This window comes from Poromitra crassiceps (assembly GCF_964638095.1).
Source record: "Poromitra crassiceps genome assembly, chromosome: 15".
Taxonomy (NCBI): domain Eukaryota; kingdom Metazoa; phylum Chordata; class Actinopteri; order Beryciformes; family Melamphaidae; genus Poromitra; species Poromitra crassiceps.
Genome location: NC_139634.1, coordinates 4,941,749 through 4,960,223, shown reverse-complemented (window position 1 = coordinate 4,960,223; position 18,475 = coordinate 4,941,749). Strand labels below are relative to the sequence as shown.

Below are 18,475 nucleotides of genomic sequence, written 5' to 3'. Positions count from 1 at the left end.
GACCTGGACACGAGACAGATGTATCTGTAGCAGTCCAGAGACCTGGACACGAGACAGATGTATCTGTAGCAGTCCAGAGACCTGGACATGAGACAGATGTATCTGTAGCAGTCCAGAGACCTGGACATGAGACAGATGTATCTGTAGCAGTCCAGAGACCTGGACATGAGACAGATGTATCTGTAGCAGTCCAGAGACCTGGACATGAGACAGATGTATCTGTAGCAGTCCAGAGACCTGGACATGAGACAGATGTATCTGTAGCAGTCCAGAGACCTGTTGTCTGACACGGGACATTTCAGAACCATGAGATCACGATCATGCAGGACATCTCGCCACGCCGCCAGATACGTTTGACTCGACTCCACAAGTGCTTTTCTGAAAGCTTCGAGTTCACGACTTGTAACGTGTCTTGTGATGTTTTCGCAAAATGGACGGAGGCCATAGACGTGAATGGAAAGTGAATATATTGTAATTTTAGTCGTATCGAGCTCTTCAGTCATTTTATATGCCTGAGGAAAATGTTGATATTCCTAACGGTCTCATCTTTTTTTCCGTCATTATGCCTTTTTGCATTTCCTGCTCCACTCGTTAGCTAGCGTTAGCTAAATCGTTAGCCTCGGTGGCTTCAAGTCCAATGTGCATGCTCACGACGTGACTACTTGAATGCCGAGCATGTCGTGTGCATGACTTCCGCTCTCGTAAAACACGAGTTTACCACCAGAATGAAGGCCGCATCAGCCCGTATGATAGACGGAGACAGATCGTTCATCCAATCGCCGGCCAAACATTTGTTTGAAAGTGTCAAAGAGTTTCCACAAACATGTTCCCATGGTGCTTCTGTGTAACCATCTCTGGACAGGTTAACCCATTGATACCTGATGCAGCATTTGCGTGTATATGCCTCATTTGTGTGTGTATCCCTTTAAGACCGCGAACTTAAAGGGATACACACACAAATGCTGCATCAGGTATCAATGGGTTGAGAGTGGCGTTTTATCACAGCTGACGGACATCGGACTGATCAATGTGGCGACACGGAACTGAAGTCTGCAGTGGAACCCTCCATCTGTCACTAAAGTGACACTCCTTGATTCTCGTGGAACACTTACGCCCAATTTATGCTTCGTCTGCCGACACTTTTGAAACGGTCGCCGACAGAAATGAGGACTTGAGTCGACACTTTCAAGTGTCGGCGAGCAGTGTCTGCTACCTGGTGAAATGTCTAGTGTCGCTGACTACGTCACGATGTGTCACGCAAGTCTGATTGGCTATATAGACAGCACGCGCTTGACTTCCTTGTTTTTCCCAGAGCGAGAGGAAGTGAGTTGTGTGGTTGTGTGCTGTTTATATGCGGCTGCAGCCAAGTACGTTACATCTTGCCTCCGAGGTGGTTTCACTGTGCATTTCGTTCCCTCTCTTCTCTTGGCTGTCTGCAGCTGCTTATAGCGTTCGAGTGTCACGTGACCGTTGAACCGAGGCAAACGTCCTCTGAAGTATAAATGCAACACCATGAGCGACACTTTATTTTTCGTCTGCGACCATGTGCTGAGCGACACTTTATAATAAGTATAAATTAATTAATTAATTTACTCAGCCGTTTCCTCCAATCAAGTAGGCGTGTCTTTGATAGTGGCTCTGTGGCACCGCCCTAACGAGGAAGCGCCTCGCTGGCCTGTTTGATCAATACTGGATCAATAGGCCTCGTCCAGCCAACTCTCTGTGCACCTCAGACGTGGACCAACTGACCAAGCATGATACTGTGTTGGGGGGAAAGCAGAAGTCATAAATAATCCCATTATGTTAAATTTGCACGCCATCTGGATTTAGTGTGTTGTGAACTGAACTAACCAGCTTAGAAAATGTGTGAATGTGATCTAAAATTTGAAAGCGATATTTTGTGGGATTTTGTATGGAGCTTAAGGGGAAGACTGTGGTAAGTCATATTTATCTGGAGAGTGAAGCATAGAAACAGCCTCTGTGTCTTCAATGTGTCTTTACTGATATCAAGCTGCTACACCACCCATTGAAATGATGTAGTCTACAGCACCACCTTGTGGTTATATTACACACCACAGCTAAAAGCTGTATTATTATCACTGTGTGTGTGTGTGTGTGTGTGTGTGTGTGTGTGTGTGTGTGTGTGTGTGTGTGTGTGTGTGTGTGTGTGTGTGTGTGTCGTGCTGAGCTGGTAAAAGCTGCAACCAGTGAAGTTGGATAAATCTGGACATGGTTGTGATTCATCATCTGGTCCCTGGTCTCTAGAGCCAAAGTGAAACATCACTTCCTGCTTCAGCACTGTACCAGAGATTTTCATCCGGCATTTATTTTCCCATAGACATTTCTTAAAATGCTTATAAAAATAGTTTTACTTGTTCAAACTAAACGGTTCAGATATATTTAGAAACAGGAGAGACCCCATAACATTTCACTCTGACCAAAACGTAAAAAAACAACAAAATAAATAAATTCAATGTTGTTTTTTTAAGTTTTGGTCTGAGTGAAATGTTCTATGGTCTCTCCCAATTCTAAATATATCTGAAGTGTTTGGTTTGAACAAGTAAAACTATTTTTATAAGCATTTTACGAAATGTCTATGGGAAAATAAATGGCGGATGAAAATCTCTGGTACAGTGCTGAAGCAGGAAGTAGGCGGTCACTTTGCCTCTCTATATGGATGGGAGCGCTCCACTGGCTCTCATACAGGAAATGGATGCACTGTAGCAGCCTCCATGCTGTGACTGCTGTCCCACAGAGGGAAAGAGGAAGTGAAAATCACTGTCCGAGCTGAAGCTTTACGATATCCTCATTAACCCGTTCCATGCTGGCTATATACCAATCTGGGAACCCAGAGTCTATTTTTATTTGAACCCAGAGTCTAGACCCTGGGACAGCCCTACCGTTTTTCCCACCTTCCTGTACAGGAAGTTGAAATGGACGTGGAAAAGGAAAGCGGAAGTGACGGAAAAGCCACCGTCACTATTCGCTAATAACGCTAACACATAAACACACTGCACAGAAGACGTCAACTCATCTCACAACAACAGTGGAAAATTACTAGAAAGTCGCGGCGCAAGTTGCTATTCAGACTGTTAGCAGTGGAGCACGGACGCGGGAAAGGAAGTGACGGTGGCAGGAGAAACGCGCTGTACAGGAAGCTGGGAGAAACGGTAGGGCTGTAGGCAGTAGACAGTAGGGCTGTCTCACATGTAGGGCTGTCCCAGAGTCTCTGGGTTCCCAGTGCAATCTTGATAAGCAGCATGCCATATCCCTCATCGAGATGATTAAAGGTCTGTATTGGATCTACGTTTGTGTGTGTAGATGTGTCCGACATTGGATTTCACTGTGCAGGTAATGTAGATTATTATGTAGGTTGATTGTGTGTTTTTGACACTTGGTGCCCTGGCCTACGTCTATTTCTGTGGCCGCAGTAATGTGTGCCTGTCTTTAGGAATGGGACGGACTATATTACACCCTGGTCCCTCCCTCAGACGCTGTGCTAAAGTAACAGCTGATGTCAGTGCTGCTTAAAGACACGCACACACACACACACACGCGCACACACACACACACACACACACACAGTCAGTCACACACACACACACACACACTCTCAGTCTCTCAGTCAGCTCTACCCCCACTACAACCTGACTAGCATTAGCCAGCAGCGTCAAGGACACAGCAGAGAAGCAGTCAGGGGGAGGAGGGCTTCCACAGCTTCCTTTCCCCAGGACACATCAGCACCTCCTGGGCACAAGCAGCAGGGAGGCTCCATACCACATCCATAAAGCCAGGATCCCAGGTGACAGCAGAGAGAGGGGGGAGGGAGGGGGTCATTTAACACCCCCCCTCTGCCTGGCTGGACCATGGAGCTGCCCTGTGTGCCTGCTGAGACCCCCACCACAGCCAGCTCCTGCTCCATGGACCCCCTCTACGACAACTACTGCCCAGTGTACGCCCGCAGAGGGAGGGACAGGCACAGGCAGAAGAGGGACAGGGAGAGTTCTGCTGCAACCGGACCCCCGGCCCCCCGCGGTCCTCCGCCTGGCCTGGCCCCAGCTGTGGCTGAGGTTCCCACAGCAGGCGCCAGAGGGCCGGGCGCCTGGCCAGATCACAGCTACTGCAGCTGGGTCAAAGGCCCGGGAGGAAGGCAGGGCTGGGAGGCAGCAGAGCCAGCGGGTCCGGGGATGAACAGAGCAAGAGGAAGGACAGAGGGAGCACAGGCCACAGAAGAGGAGGCGAGGAGGGTCCATCAGAACCAGAGCCCGTCACAGAGCGAGGACCACGAGAGCGCTCTCTCCGTCTACGATAACCTCCGCAACGCCGACGCCACCCCCGACAGCCTCCTGGAGGTGTTTTCCATGGACACAGGCTTCCAGGAGCCGTCGCAAGAGTGGATGTACCAAGCCCGGGCTGCCGCCCAGCAGATCCAGGCACTGATGGAGGAGCAGGAGGAAGGAGTGAGCAGAGGCAACAGCACCTGGTCCTCCTGTGAGATCATCCTGGCTGGATGTGACGGAGCCAAACAGGACCAGGGTCCAGAGCAAGACAAGGGCCTTGAACAGGAGCCGGAGCCGGACTCAGGAGGCTGTACGTTTGACCAGGAGGACCCTGTGCCGCATCTCCAGCTCCCACTGTCACATCTCACAGCGAGTCTCCCTCACCAGAGCCAAACGGGGCTCCAGGGCCAGTGGCCTCCAGCGGCACCCCGGCACCCAGAGGAGGCACCCCGGCACCCAGAGGAGGCACCCCGGGCTCCCAGGGTGCCTCCTCCTGTGCCTCTGGCCGACCCCTCAGCCAGCGCCCTTCGCAGCATCCTCACCAGCCTCCAGCATCAGATAGTCCGGCAGAGAGAGGAGTATGAGGCGCGGATAAGCAGGTCATGTTAATTTTGTTTTCACTTTTCTTTTTCTTTTGACACCTGGTGCACATCAACTCTTCATAAAGCCATGTGACAGACACACATAAACTCTTTACAAAGCCATGTAACAGACACACATCAACTCTTCATAAAGCCATGTGACACACACACATCAACTCTTTACAAAGCCATGTAACAGACACACATCAACTCTTCATAAAGCCATGTGACACACACACATCAACTCTTTACAAAGCCATGTAACAGACACACATGAACAGAGTGTGTCTCTGTGTTTCATAGGCTATAATGCTGTTAACTGGCTTTCAGAGGCTTCAATATGAGAGTTTTAGTTCACTGACATATGAGATTTCTGTAGCCTTCGGGGCAGTTTCAGTAGAACTTAGTTCCACATTCCCAGAGAGTGTTTCTGTTTCTGTGTGTGTGTGTGTGCGTGTGTGTGTGTGTGCGTGCATGCGTTTCTGTGTGTGTGTGTGTGCACGTGTGTGTGTGTGTGTGTGTGTGTGTTTCTGTGTGTGTGTGTGTGTGTGTGTGCGTGCGTGCGTGCATGCATGTGTTTCTGTGTGTGTGTGTGTGTGTGTACGTGTGCATGCGTGGGTGTGTGTGTGTGAGTGCGTGCATGCATGTGTTTCTGTGTGTGTGTGTGCGTGCGTGCATGCATGTGTTTCTGTGTGTGTGGGTGTGTGTGTGTGCGTGCGTGTGTTTCTGTGTGTGTGTGTGTGTGTGTGTGTTTCTGTGTGTGTGTGCTTGCGTGCGTGTTTCTGTGTGTGTGTGTGTGTGTGCGTGCGTGCGTTTCTGCGTGCGTGTGTGTGTTTCTGTGTGTGTGTGTGTGTGTGTGTGTTTCTGTGTGTGTGTGTGTGCGTGCGTGCGTGTTTCTGTGTGTGCGTGAGTGTGTTTCTGTGTGTGTGTGTGTGTGTGTGCGTGCGTGCGTTTCTGTGTGTGTGCGTGCATGCGCGCGTGCGTGTGTGTGTGTGCGTGCAGTGTGTGTATGCAGTGTGTCCGTTCAGCTGTGTTGCAGTACAGGGCTGCTCGGGGTCACTCACTTGACCTTTGCTTCACCCCACATCCTGTTTGGTTCACTTTGCACCAACAAGTCATGCGATTTCTCACAACCATTTCCTCTCAATGTTTTCCTATAGGTTCACATGTCCTGCTATCACGCTGAAAATATTGTCCGTGATTAGATAAGAAAAATATATTTCCAGTCTGTGTAACCCATGTCAATCTCTAGAGAGAATATCTCAACGACCCCCTTCTGGGCGTATACTGCATGTGTGTATTCTATGTATTCATAAGACAAATGTGTGTATTCTATGTATTCATAAGACAAATGCATTATGGTTGTTTTCCTATGGTTAAGTGTCTGTCTGGGTCAGTAAGACAGCACAGCCTATGAGGGTGACCTATAGAAATAGCTCCGCTGTGTGGCACTGGAAAGAGAGCTAATTTAAGTGGCCATGCTGCTGAGCTAGACACAAACACATACCTCATTTATTACTGATCTAGATATAGGTCACCATGTTATACTGGTGTGGATGAACGCCGAAGCCTATAATAATCTAATAATTTCCAAATAATTAGATTTTGTGTTTCACTCAAATTTAGTTTACTGTGAGCTCCCTGACTTTGTATTGCTTGGATTAACACACATGCTATTTCACATGAACACTCAAAAAGCACTTTAAATGGCTTTGCAGAAATCGATGTAAAAGCGAACCCTACCTGTGATGTTGTCATTTCCTGTGGTGTCCTCACACAGATAGAAGGCCTTAAGCCGGACGCAGTTACAGTAGTGGGCAGCTTCTGAACTTCCACCTAAGAGTGGAAACCCAAACACGTTCATGTCACACAGATTCACCAACAAACCCACTTTGTCTCATTTGTAAAAAAAAAAAAAACAGCTCAACTCATGGAGACAAGCAGGGATTTTGACTTCTTTTCTCTTGTCTTTACCGCCCCATCAGTCTGGAGCAGAGGAATGAGGAGCTGCAGGTGGAAGTGGTCGGGCTGAGGGCTAACCTGGCCCAGCAGCGCCACTGGTACCAGGTGGTCCAGGCTAAGATCGCAGAGTCTGAACGGGCCCGGGCCGCCGCAGACCTCCGCAACGCAGCGCTGCAGAGAGAGATGGAGCAGTTCTTTGACACCTTCGGAGAGCTGAACAACGAGGCCAAGAAGACCCAGTGCATCGTCAGGAGCTTCTGAGAAAGAACATGTGTGCGAGGATGTGAACACTGTGTGAGAAGCTGAACAAAAACAGTACAGCCAGGACATTAAATCTCTCAAATCTAGGGTATTTGAATCTTGGATACTGGTTTTGTGTATCTAAATATAGCTACATAACATTTACTTCCCTGTTTAGGAAGTGTTTGTGATCTGCAGTTACCGCTACTTCATAAAGAATCAGAGAAACATACAAATGACAAAATGTTAATGAAAGATCAAATCAACCCTTGAACATGTCCACTTTTTATTTGATGAGGAAGGGCAAAAGACGGAGGCCAAGTGGTAGTATTGTGGCCACTGTAATCACATAGGACATCTCTGAACATAACAAAATAAAAGGACAAACGGAACAAAATTGTGAGATGTACAGTGTATACAATGAGGCTTTCCCCCCCCCAAACATGGTAAACATACAAGCTATTTTGAGCGCAGCAATGCTCAGTCCTTATCCAATAGGACCCCGGGGAGTGAGTTGGCCACTCCCCTGGTCATTTAAGGCATGATTGGATGAATAAGGTCATGTGTTTTTTTTTTTTTAAAGGAAAACATAGTGTACAATATGGTGCTTAAGTCCTCATCGACTCCATAGTGTCGTATTTCTGCATGTCCATCACACTATGCAATCAAGTCTGCAGTAAGCGGCTCCAGTCTATTTCCGAGGTTCATCTCGGAGTTCCGATCTCAAGCTGCAGGGTCGGGGGTTCAGATTTCCATTCAGGACTGTGCGCTCGCGTCTAAACCGAGACATGGATCTGTGCTTGGCACTGCCGGGCCAGCGTCCTCGGCAGACTTTACCTTTACAGACGGGGTGATCGCTGTCTTTCAAGGACAACTCAAACGGAGAGAATGAAGGAGATCCAGTGCCACAGTACACTTTGATCACAATGATACATTCATACAGGCGCACATGAAGACCACACAAAACACGACTACAGCATCTCTCAAATCGGCTTTCAGAACCAAGAAGAACCAAGGTACTGTAAGTAAAAGAACGGACCTGAATGGAGTTCTCTTTATAACAAGAAGTGTTCTATAGGTATCGTTTATGCCATCATGCAAGTTAAACATGGTTATTTACAGTATGTTTTACTGCCTTTAGATTTGTTCTAAATGATTCATGTGGTTACTGTTCCAGGACTAATGGAATGGTTTAGAGTAGAAGCTTTGGGTCATCAATGAAATGTTTTGACATGATTTCCATGGGCCTCGATCTCAACAATTGTGTGCAACACTTTGCAAGAACACAAAAATAAATATAATCACATGAATCTTTTTCCCCTCTTCCAAATTGACAGGAGTATGAGGTGGTTTTGATATACACACTGATAGTCAGTACCTTATGTCGAATGGGCTGATTGCAGGATAGGGTTCTACAGGTACATTGAATTTCTGAACGAAACAAATACACTTGCGTCTACTTGCAATAAAAGGCTCTACATACACAATGAGCATCAGATCATGACACCTTTACATACAGTACGTAATATCGGGAAATAAAATGGTAACACTGCAACCACAGCTCCCCCTAGCTGTCAGGAGTAAAAGCTCAAATCCACATCACTCAAGCCAATTCATTAAAAAACACTGGGAAAGCACCACTCAGGGGGGATTCTGCAATACTGCTAGCTAGCTAAAGGATGGAGCAAACCTGGGATCAGTGTTTGATCATCAGATGAACATCAGATGGTTGGTTGGTTCCATCGACTGATTGTAAGCTTTTGTTCGTTTCGACATAACATGCAGGAGAGCGGCTGGCAGCTGTGGTCTATGTTCAGTGTATCTCGGCTCAACAACAGCCTCTTTCGAAGGTCTCAACATAATATTCACAACAACAACAAAAGATTAAGATAGAGGCATAGACAACAAACAAAAATCCCCAACCTACTCCTGGTAATCTGAAAATCAACATGGATGCATACATCAAAGTTTGAAAATATCTACAAAGCGTTACACAGAATGATAAACCTTTGACCCAGTAGATAGCATACCTTCACCTCTGGGGGCAGCAGTCCAAAACAAAGTTTATAGTTGAAGCTGAGAGGTTCAGAAGACTCATCAGATCCCACAGGAAAACAATATAGAAAAATAGACCTATCCACTGAGGTTGACGAGAAGAAAGAAAGACACTGAGAACAGGAACAAATGGAAGGAAGAGGGAGAAAATAGAAGCAGAGAACGAAAGAAATTAAGAAAGAAAGAAAGAAAGAAAGAAAGAAAGAAAGAAAGAAAGAAAGGTGACGTTGACTGATGTTTGGGTATCATGTATGTTGGGAGGAGAGGGGAGACACATTGAGACAGAGTAGACAGACAGACAGGCAGACGTGTGCAGACTGTTCACTGGCTCTCGTCCAGCGGTCCCGTCAGTGTGTCGATGCTGCTGCTGTCTGTGTCCGAGGCCAAGGTCTGCTCCGTGGACATGGACGAGATGTCATTGGCTGACGAGGACTGGGAGGCTGAACCAGACACCACATCTGACGTGTGACAGACACACACACACACACACACACACACACACACACACACACACACACACACACAGTAGGGGGGGGCGTATATTGTTTTCAGAAGAACAGATGCAACCACAATAACATATTGCAAGCAAGTGGCCACTATGTTGTATCACAATCTTTAGCAGCACGATGTGGCTACTCTACTGTGTGGACTCTTAAAGTCGAGCTGAACCCAAAAATGACTTATTTTCTTTTAGTTCAAATACCTGGGTATGCAGTGCACCTATTTAATAATGTATGCAAAAAAACAAAAAAAAAACGAATTTCTTTAGTTTTTCACACTTTTTCACATCAAAAGTTGATTTTTCAAGATTTCATTCATAACAGTAATCTACAGTTTGCTGACGTCACCTAGTACTATCAAATTTCTACCCCATTTCAACCAATCATATCACGACATGGCAGCTGTCAATCAAATCTTCATTTCAGGATAATTTTCTATTCCAAATGAAGGGGAAAATGGCGCCTAGTGCCTGTCATCTGGCAGAATTTCTAGCCAATTAACTACTAACTTGGCCAATTATGCAAACTAAATCAAACGGTAATGTCTAAGCATGCGAATAAATGTAACTGGCTCGTTAAAACTCGCATTCCAGGAATATTATTTAATGCAATAGCGTTAATGGCACGCGCCTCAGAGAGCCTGGTCATCAGGGGTCGCACCCCGGAGATTCCAGGCCGACGTGCTGCACTCTCCGCTCGGCAACACGAAGGCAGCTGGCTGCCTGCGGCTCGCTGAGCTCCACTCAGCCACTAACCTTGCGTCAGTCAGCAGGCTCTTCCCGAGGAGAGCGCCACAACACGCTGAATCCCACTCGATTTGGAGGCGGAACACGCCAGGATTGGCCAAAGCTTAATCCAGTCCCCAGAATTGTCAAATAAAATCATCGACAAGCTACTGTGACCCGCCTCTCAACCGGTCATCTCAGACAACTTATGTTTTCAGTCTGAAAGGGACTCTGACGCACGTGACGCAAGGGTTCAGTTGGACTTTAAGGAAAGCTTTGTAAATGTACCTGAGCAGTCTTCTTTCATCAGCCCGTTCTTGTTCCTCTCCTCCCAGTCAATGAGCTCTTCATAAATGAGCTCTGTGGAGAAACAGAAAGTGATGCGCATCATGATCACATACTTCTAATGTAGTCATACTGTACTTACAATGTCAAGGAATTTGAGCCAAGCTGCACTACTGGTGGATTTCCCTAGAGGGCAGTACACCCTACCTTTCCACTGCTCAATGCTGTGCTCTCTCTCCTCCAGCTGTTTATCGGAGATCTGGGGAGGCGGCTGTGAAACAAAGATAAATGTATCACAGGCAAGGTCAGACATGGCCGTGGCATTTTTTTACAGGGGTGCCACCCCTGAACTGCCTCAAATGGGTTGGTCTATCTCACCGCGTCAGCCTCGCCGGGGTCGTACCACACGTGGATGTAGGGGTGATTGAGTGCCTCTTCCACGGAGATGCGGCTTTCAGGATCGATGACCAGCATTTTGGACAGCAGGTCCCGTGCTTGACCCGCTGTTATGGCAACGGAGGAAGGGCACCGTTACTATGGAAACAAGACTATGACATCACCTCATTTAAGCGGTCTTCATAAGAACTGATGACTTCCCCTCGCGGTGTTGGGTAACATCTCTAAAGACGTCACAATTTGTTCTTGTGGTCTGATAGAGAATAGAATTTCTCTTATCCGCTAAATGTGATTCCCTTCATGCAATCTCTAGCTCTATGACCCAGATGAGGGTAGAACCCTGCGAGGTTCTGTATCCTAGTTATTTTGTTGGAAAATGTCTCACTGATAAAAACAACTTTGATAACCTTGGTTCCAACACCTTCTTAAACATAAAATTCTATGACTTTTCAAGTCATAGAATTCATACAAACTGAACTGCATGTGGTGCGATTGTGAGAGTTCTTACTCTTGAGCTTGTCGTGTTCCGAGTCCGAGGGGAAGGCCCAGTCGGGGAAGAGCTCGGCGAAGTTGACCCCGGGATACTGCGGTTTGTTCATCACGTAGTTCCTCACTGTCTCCATCAAACGGTTCATAAACTCCAGATTGGGCGTGCCCAGAACCTCGATCACTTTGTTCCACTGGTCGATGTCTGGACACACACTCGTTAGGGGGAAAAACCCAGCTGCAATATGGCCGCCATGTGTGATCAAATGAGAGGGATGCATTTAAAGCCAAGGCAGGGAATCAAGTGATCAATATATGATGACATAAATACACTCGTCAATTTGATTCAATGTACCCTACAGACAGTACAGTATATAAGCACATACCTACAATGTTCCGCATGAAAATAGCAAATGAAATGCATTCAGGAATAGGGCTGGGTCAGGGGGGACGGTGGTGCAGTGGTAAGCGCTATCGCCTCACAGCTCGAAGGTCCTGGGTTCGATTCCCACCTGGGACGTTGTGAACGCTGAAGGAATGCGTGCCCGTCCGCATGTCCTCGAGTGCCCACCGCCCGGGTGGGGTCGTCAAAAGGGCCTTTCTGTGTGGAGTTTGCATGTTCTCCCCGTGCCTCCCGGGGGTTTCCTTCATATAGGAACCCCCTTCACCAAAACATGCAATATCCTGGTTGCTAATGTGGTTCCTCCTCTGGGGCCAGTTGCACCAAGTGGTCTTACACTGGTCTTAAGCTAAGTTGGTCGTAACTTTACGACCTAACAGCTACGCCGGTTGCACCAAGAGGGCTTAAGCCTTCTTTTCACTACGCCCAGGCATAACTCTTACGCCTGGTCAGGAGGAGGTCTAAGGGTAAGGGTGCCTGCCTGTAACAGAGATCTCCGTGTCTATCAGCGGGGACCTGCTGTAATTGAGTCCTTACCGTCCTCATCGTCGCAAAGTCGCCTTTGAAGCATGAAGTTAGATTATAACGAACTAGTTGTGTGGCTTAGCCTTCCCAAATGTTGAGGGTCGTTTTTTAGAATTTAGTACATAGAATTGGGAACGTTACATTCAATTTCATTCAGACTGCCTGACACTAATCGCCACCGCCATTTTCCCCCGGGGCTTCTACAGGAGGAGGGGGGTGGGAGGAGGGAGGGTGTAGTGACGCACATACAGTAGTGGGTGACGGCGCGAGGCACATGTGGGCCAATCAGAGGGCATTCCCCGGCAATTCACATGGACGCGCATTGCTACGACCAGCGTAGTTAAGACCAGATATAAGCCCTATTGGTACAACAGGCGTAAACCCACTCTAAAGACTGGTCTTAACTAAGACCGACGTAGGAGTTACGACCAGGCATAGTTAAGACCACTTGGTGAAACCGGCCCCTGGTCGTTAAGGGCGCCTGTTCGGAGGGAGGGGAACTGTTTGGAATAGCGTGAACCTCCCACGTGCTATGTCCTACCGGTGAAGCTTCCCCTGTCAGGTGAAAAGAAGCGGCTGGCTAACTGCCCATGTCTCGGAGGAAGCATGGAGCCAGTTTCGGCTCTCTCCAGATCGGTAGAGCAGTGGTTCTCAAATGGGGGTCCGCGGACCCCCAGGGGTCCGTGGCACTTTGCCAGGGGGTCCGCGAAAAGTTTTCAAGTAAAAAATAAATAAAATAAAAAATAAATAAATAAATAAAATGCTACATGTTACTTATTCCTTCTCAAACTACTTCCTACATGGTGCTAGTCTATCAAAATATCTTGGCTGTCATTGATATAGTGGTTTTCTGTACTGTTGACAAATTGTGATATTGTAAGTCGCTTTGGATAAAACAAAAGTGTCTGCTAAATGACGTAATGTAAATGTAATGTAATAAAAAAAAATCTTTTTTTTTTTTTTGCAAAATCTTCATAGTTCAACGAAAATAGTTTATGCTTTAAATCTAAAATGGTTCATGGATTACATTCTAATAACAAACCTATCAAATTAAAAGTCAAGCACGTTACTGTGGAAACAATTAAGCTTAGCCCAAAATCACAAATCAGAATGAGGGGGTCCCCGGTATATTTTCTATCTTGTAAGGGGTCCTTGGCTGAAAAACATTTGAGAACCTCTGCGGTAGAGGGTGGAGTAGCAACCAGGATAAATAAATAAAATTTGCACTAATGGGCGATAAAAATGGGATAAAAAAATCGGGGGGGGAAGGGGAGGGAATAGGGATGGGTTAAAAAAATCGATTCTCCAATTTTCGATTTTTATTTTAATCCTTTGATATCGATTCATATGTCCTGAGATCGATTTTTTTTATTTCAATTTTTTTCTTCTTTTTTTAGAAACATAGGCTATAATATTATAGGCTGTGTGTGGTTGTTGAAACATAGTTTCAAGTTGACGTTTATTTATGTTTGTAGTTGAAACAAAAACATAAATACTGTAGGCTACATAAATGGAAATGTTTGATCATTAATATCTACTTTTAGAAATGATATAGGCTGAAATCAAATCACTGTGTATAATTGTGAAAGTGTCTTTATTGACAGATGAAAAGGCTGTTATTTACCCTTTGTCACCACCTGGTGAGTAAATATATGTGTAACTAAAACCATTAAAATTGACATCCGGTCCGCAACTTTTTTTCCCCATGTATCTACCAGTCCTTGGCGCAAAGGTTGGGAACCCCTGTGTTACATAACTGGACAGTCATGTAATTCAGGTTACAGCTCAAAAAACATATTTTAGTATCACTGACCAAATCGATATTGAAATCAATCGAATCGGAATCGAATCGGGATTAATCGATTCGGAACCTTGTGAATCGGAATCGAATCGATTCTTGAAATTTGAACCAACACCCAGCCCTATTCAGGAACCCTGCTGACCGTTACAACTGCAGTAGACGTCTATTCAGTGGTGAGATGAAAGCGTTGTATAAAGCACAGAACCCTGCGCCCGGAGGAGCCTCGCTCAGCGAGTCAGGGGGAAATGGTAAGTGCGGAGGAAAGGAAGTGGTGGGCGGAGAGAGCTGTGAAGCTATTACAGATAGAGAAACAGCTGTGAAGCCATTACAGATAGAGAAACAGCTGTGAAGACATTACAGATAGAGAAACAGCTGTGAAGACATTACAGATAGAGAAACAGCTGTGAAGACATTACAGATAGAGAAACAGCTGTGAAGACATTACAGATAGAGAAACAGCTGTGAAGACATTACAGATAGAGAAACAGCTGTGAAGACATTACAGATAGAGAAACAGCTGTGAAGACATCACAGATAGAGAAACAGCTGTGAAGACATTACAGATAGAGAAACAGCTGTGAAGACATCACAGATAGAGAAACAGCTGTGAAGACATCACAGATAGAGAAACAGCTGTGAAGACATCACAGATAGAGAAACAGCTGTGAAGTCATTGCAGATAGAGAAACAGCTGTGAAGACATTACAGATAGAGAAACAGCTGTGAAGACATCACAGATAGAGAAACAGCTGTGAAACCATTACAGATAGAGAAACAGCTGTGAAGACATCACAGATAGAGAAACAGCTGTGAAGACATTACAGATAGAGAAACAGCTGTGAAGACATCACAGATAGAGAAACAGCTGTGAAGACATTACAGATAGAGAAACAGCTGTGAAGACATTACAGATAGAGAAACAGCTGTGAAGACATCACAGATAGAGAAACAGCTGTGAAACCATTACAGATAGAGAAACAGCTGTGAAGACATCACAGATAGAGAAACAGCTGTGAAACCATTACAGATAGAGAAACAGCTGTGAAGACATCACAGATAGAGAAACAGCTGTGAAACCATTACAGATAGAGAAACAGCTGTGAAGACATCACAGATAGAGAAACAGCTGTGAAACCATTACAGATAGAGAAACAGCCAATATAAATGCTAATGATTTGATTCCTTCCATCAATTAAAAGGCTAAATGGATATAATGATAAACAATCACTGAGGAGGGGAGAAAACACACAGCCTACTGTTCCCATCGGGTCTGAGTGGTCCTATTCAACTACACACAGCCTACTGTTCACATTAGAGATGTAACGGTATGAACATTTCACATCACCGTTATAGTGACCAAAATGATCACGGTTATCAGTATTATCACGGTTTGTTAAAATGTGCTGAAAATGTTCAAACACTACTAATACACTCACTGAAATCATTTCACCAAGTTTTATATTGAAAACTCAGACCCAAAAAGTACTAATACACTCACTGAAATCATTTCACCAAGTTTTATATTGAAAACTCAGACCCAAAAAGGATTGATAAACTCACTGAAATCATTTCTCCAAGGCTGCACGTCTGACTGCATCTGGGAGACGGTTGCCAACTTTGGTTGATGATGGACAGTATTTACCATGTTTTTCAAAGCACTATAATCACGGTACCACGGTTTTAATGATAATCAAAATTAGAACCGGTACGGTTACCCTAAGGAATCTTTTCGCGGTTATCATTAAAACCGGTTATCGTTACATCCCTAGTCCACATTGGGTCTGAGTCGTCCTATTCAAGACAGAGACAGGGGGACAGAGACAGCGGGACAGAGACAGGGGGACAAAGACGGAGACAGAGAGCAGTGAAGGATACGGTCGGTGCCCTGGAAGATGACGCTGCCCTTCACCATCTCTCCCATGATACACCCCACTGACCAGATGTCCACTGGGAACAGAGAACGAACACACACACACACACACACACACACACACACACACACAGGTCAATAAAAATAAACACATGATATCATAGAATTCACACAAGATGGACAGTAAAGTGACGTGTAAGCCACACAAATAAACAACACGTTCATGGTTTCATATTTAAAGCAGCTACGAGCAAGATTTTCGATCCCTCGCTACTTTCTGCTCTCGCGAACATCTCTCGTTATATTCTAACAGTTTGTTTGAAAGTAATTTAGTAATTTTGTGGTTATGGCCGAAGTGGCTGCCGCAAACCGTTTCACTTCACTTCCTGATGACACCGGCCCGCAGACAGACTAATCATCAAGACAACACTGGCCGATTCACTCTGCTTTCAAGCGAGACTACTCTGCGTTGGTCTGGTCTAATATTAGAGGTAAGATGTGAGGCATCTTGCTCGTAGCTGCTTTAATGATAAACTCTTTATTTCTGTCCATCCTCTAGTTGAGCCATGGCCTGATGCTCTCATCATATTCATGTTCAGTCTGGCTTTCATCCCCCTTCCTCTCCCCCCCTCTCTCTCACTCTCTCTCTCTAACTCTCTCCTTCCTCTCCCCCCCTCTCTCTCTCTCACTCTCTCTCTCTCTCTCCCTCGCTTTTCTCTCCTCTCTAACTCTCTCTCTCCCTCCTCTCTCTCTCCTCTCTCCCTCGCTTCTCTCTCTCTCTTCTCTCTCTCTCTCTGGGTTGGGAACGAGATGCAGCCTTCCAGGCTCTTCTCCCCGGCTCTGCTTATCAGTTTACACAGCTGTTGCTCTCTCTCTCTCTCTCTCTTTGTCTGTCTGTGTGTGTGTGTGTGTGCGTGCGTGCGTGCGTGCATGTGTGTGTGTGTGTGCGTGCGTGCATGTGTGTGTGTGTGTGTGCTTGTGTGTGTGTCTACTTGGCAAAGTAGGAAGTGTTACGACTCTCTCTCTGAGTCAAATGTTTGCTTTCAAATGTGTATTTGTGACAAAGCCTCCTCCTCCTCCTCTTCCCTCTATTTCAGCATCACTGGAGTTCAAAGCTCTGTGCTCTGATAAGGCCTCCAGATCACTTCAGATCACTTCAGATCACTTCAGATCACTTCAGATCACTTCAGCTCCAGACACAGGCATGATAAATCATAAGCTAAACGTATGCACCATGTTGACACTGTTCATTGTGACTGTTGGTATATGTTATCTGGTAGCTACATTCCTAACTGGGCCAAAAGTCTCTTCCTGTTGGACCAACAAGTCACAGTGGAAAGACCTGAGTAAACTTCATTACTAACTTATCCAAAGACCAGTCACCCTTATCTCACAAGTCACAATGACCTCACTGAGAAGACAGTGGCTATTAGATAGAATCTAATAGTCACAGGTGGAACCGCTACCTTCGTGACCCGACGTCACGCTGATTCCTCGTATAGATGAAGATTGCTCTTCACAGCCACAGAAATCAGAAGATGTGAGATGATAGGCAGGTTAATTAATACAAGGTTTCCATTTTAAAGATCCATATTTGTCCCAGGCGCTTTGTTCTGGACTGGATTTGATTTGGGTGGCTCTTTGATATAATGCATGCTGACAGCGGCTGGGTTATAAGAGCATCCCTCTATCTGAACATTATTAAAAACTGTGGACTCAGAGTGGGTCTACAACAACATCAAAGCTATAATTATGTCTATATCCGAGCTCAACCATAACATTCTCCATATTTTTCTAGACATTCTTTCAAATTCCCAAACTACTCAAGACCTGGAAATGATCAAATTATTTTTTAATACTTTTCCAGACTTTCCAGACCTGCATAGGAACCATGTGTATAAAATAAAATGATTACCCTGATTGGTTGATAGGTATAAATCCCATTATAAAATGGCTCTCTCAAATCAAGCAATCTGATTGGTTCACAGCCATTGTATAATTCCAGTAACCGAGTTCAATAACCCATGGCCATGGGTTATTGGTTGCCATGGCAACTCTCTTACTAAGAGAGTAATAATAAGGCTTACCTCAAATGACAACGTAGGAAAAAAAAATGGCGGAGACAGCTGTCAGATCCTTGTGAATCGATCTTCGCTTATAACTTTACTAATACTTCGCAGAAAATGATGTTTTGTACAAGAATAGATGCGGGCTAATGTCTTCTTTGCAAAAGAAAGGCTGTTAACTCCGCATTTAACCCCGCATTTAACCCCGTAACGTTAGTTGGTGTCGGGCAAGCCCTGAGAATGCAACGCTGCGCTCGAGCTGCCTGGGTTTCCAGAAAGCTCTCAGCCAAGCGCCAGGATTGG

General features: G+C 45.7%; 1 protein-coding gene across 1 annotated transcript in view; it reads right to left on the bottom strand.

The window, feature by feature from the left end:
* Positions 1-7,577: 7,577 nt before the first annotated feature.
* mapk9 (mitogen-activated protein kinase 9) overlaps positions 7,578-18,475 on the bottom strand; it is a 28,405-nt gene continuing 17,507 nt past the window's right edge. Inside the window, exons 7-12 of the mRNA XM_083652216.1 lie at positions 16,112-16,183; positions 11,533-11,715; positions 11,007-11,131; positions 10,836-10,899; positions 10,632-10,703; positions 7,578-9,576 (exon numbers count right to left, since the gene is read on the bottom strand). Of these exons, the coding sequence (XP_083508342.1) occupies positions 9,440-9,576; positions 10,632-10,703; positions 10,836-10,899; positions 11,007-11,131; positions 11,533-11,715; positions 16,112-16,183 (653 nt within the window). The 3' untranslated portion in view covers positions 7,578-9,439. The remainder of the gene's footprint in view (positions 9,577-10,631; positions 10,704-10,835; positions 10,900-11,006; positions 11,132-11,532; positions 11,716-16,111; positions 16,184-18,475) is intronic.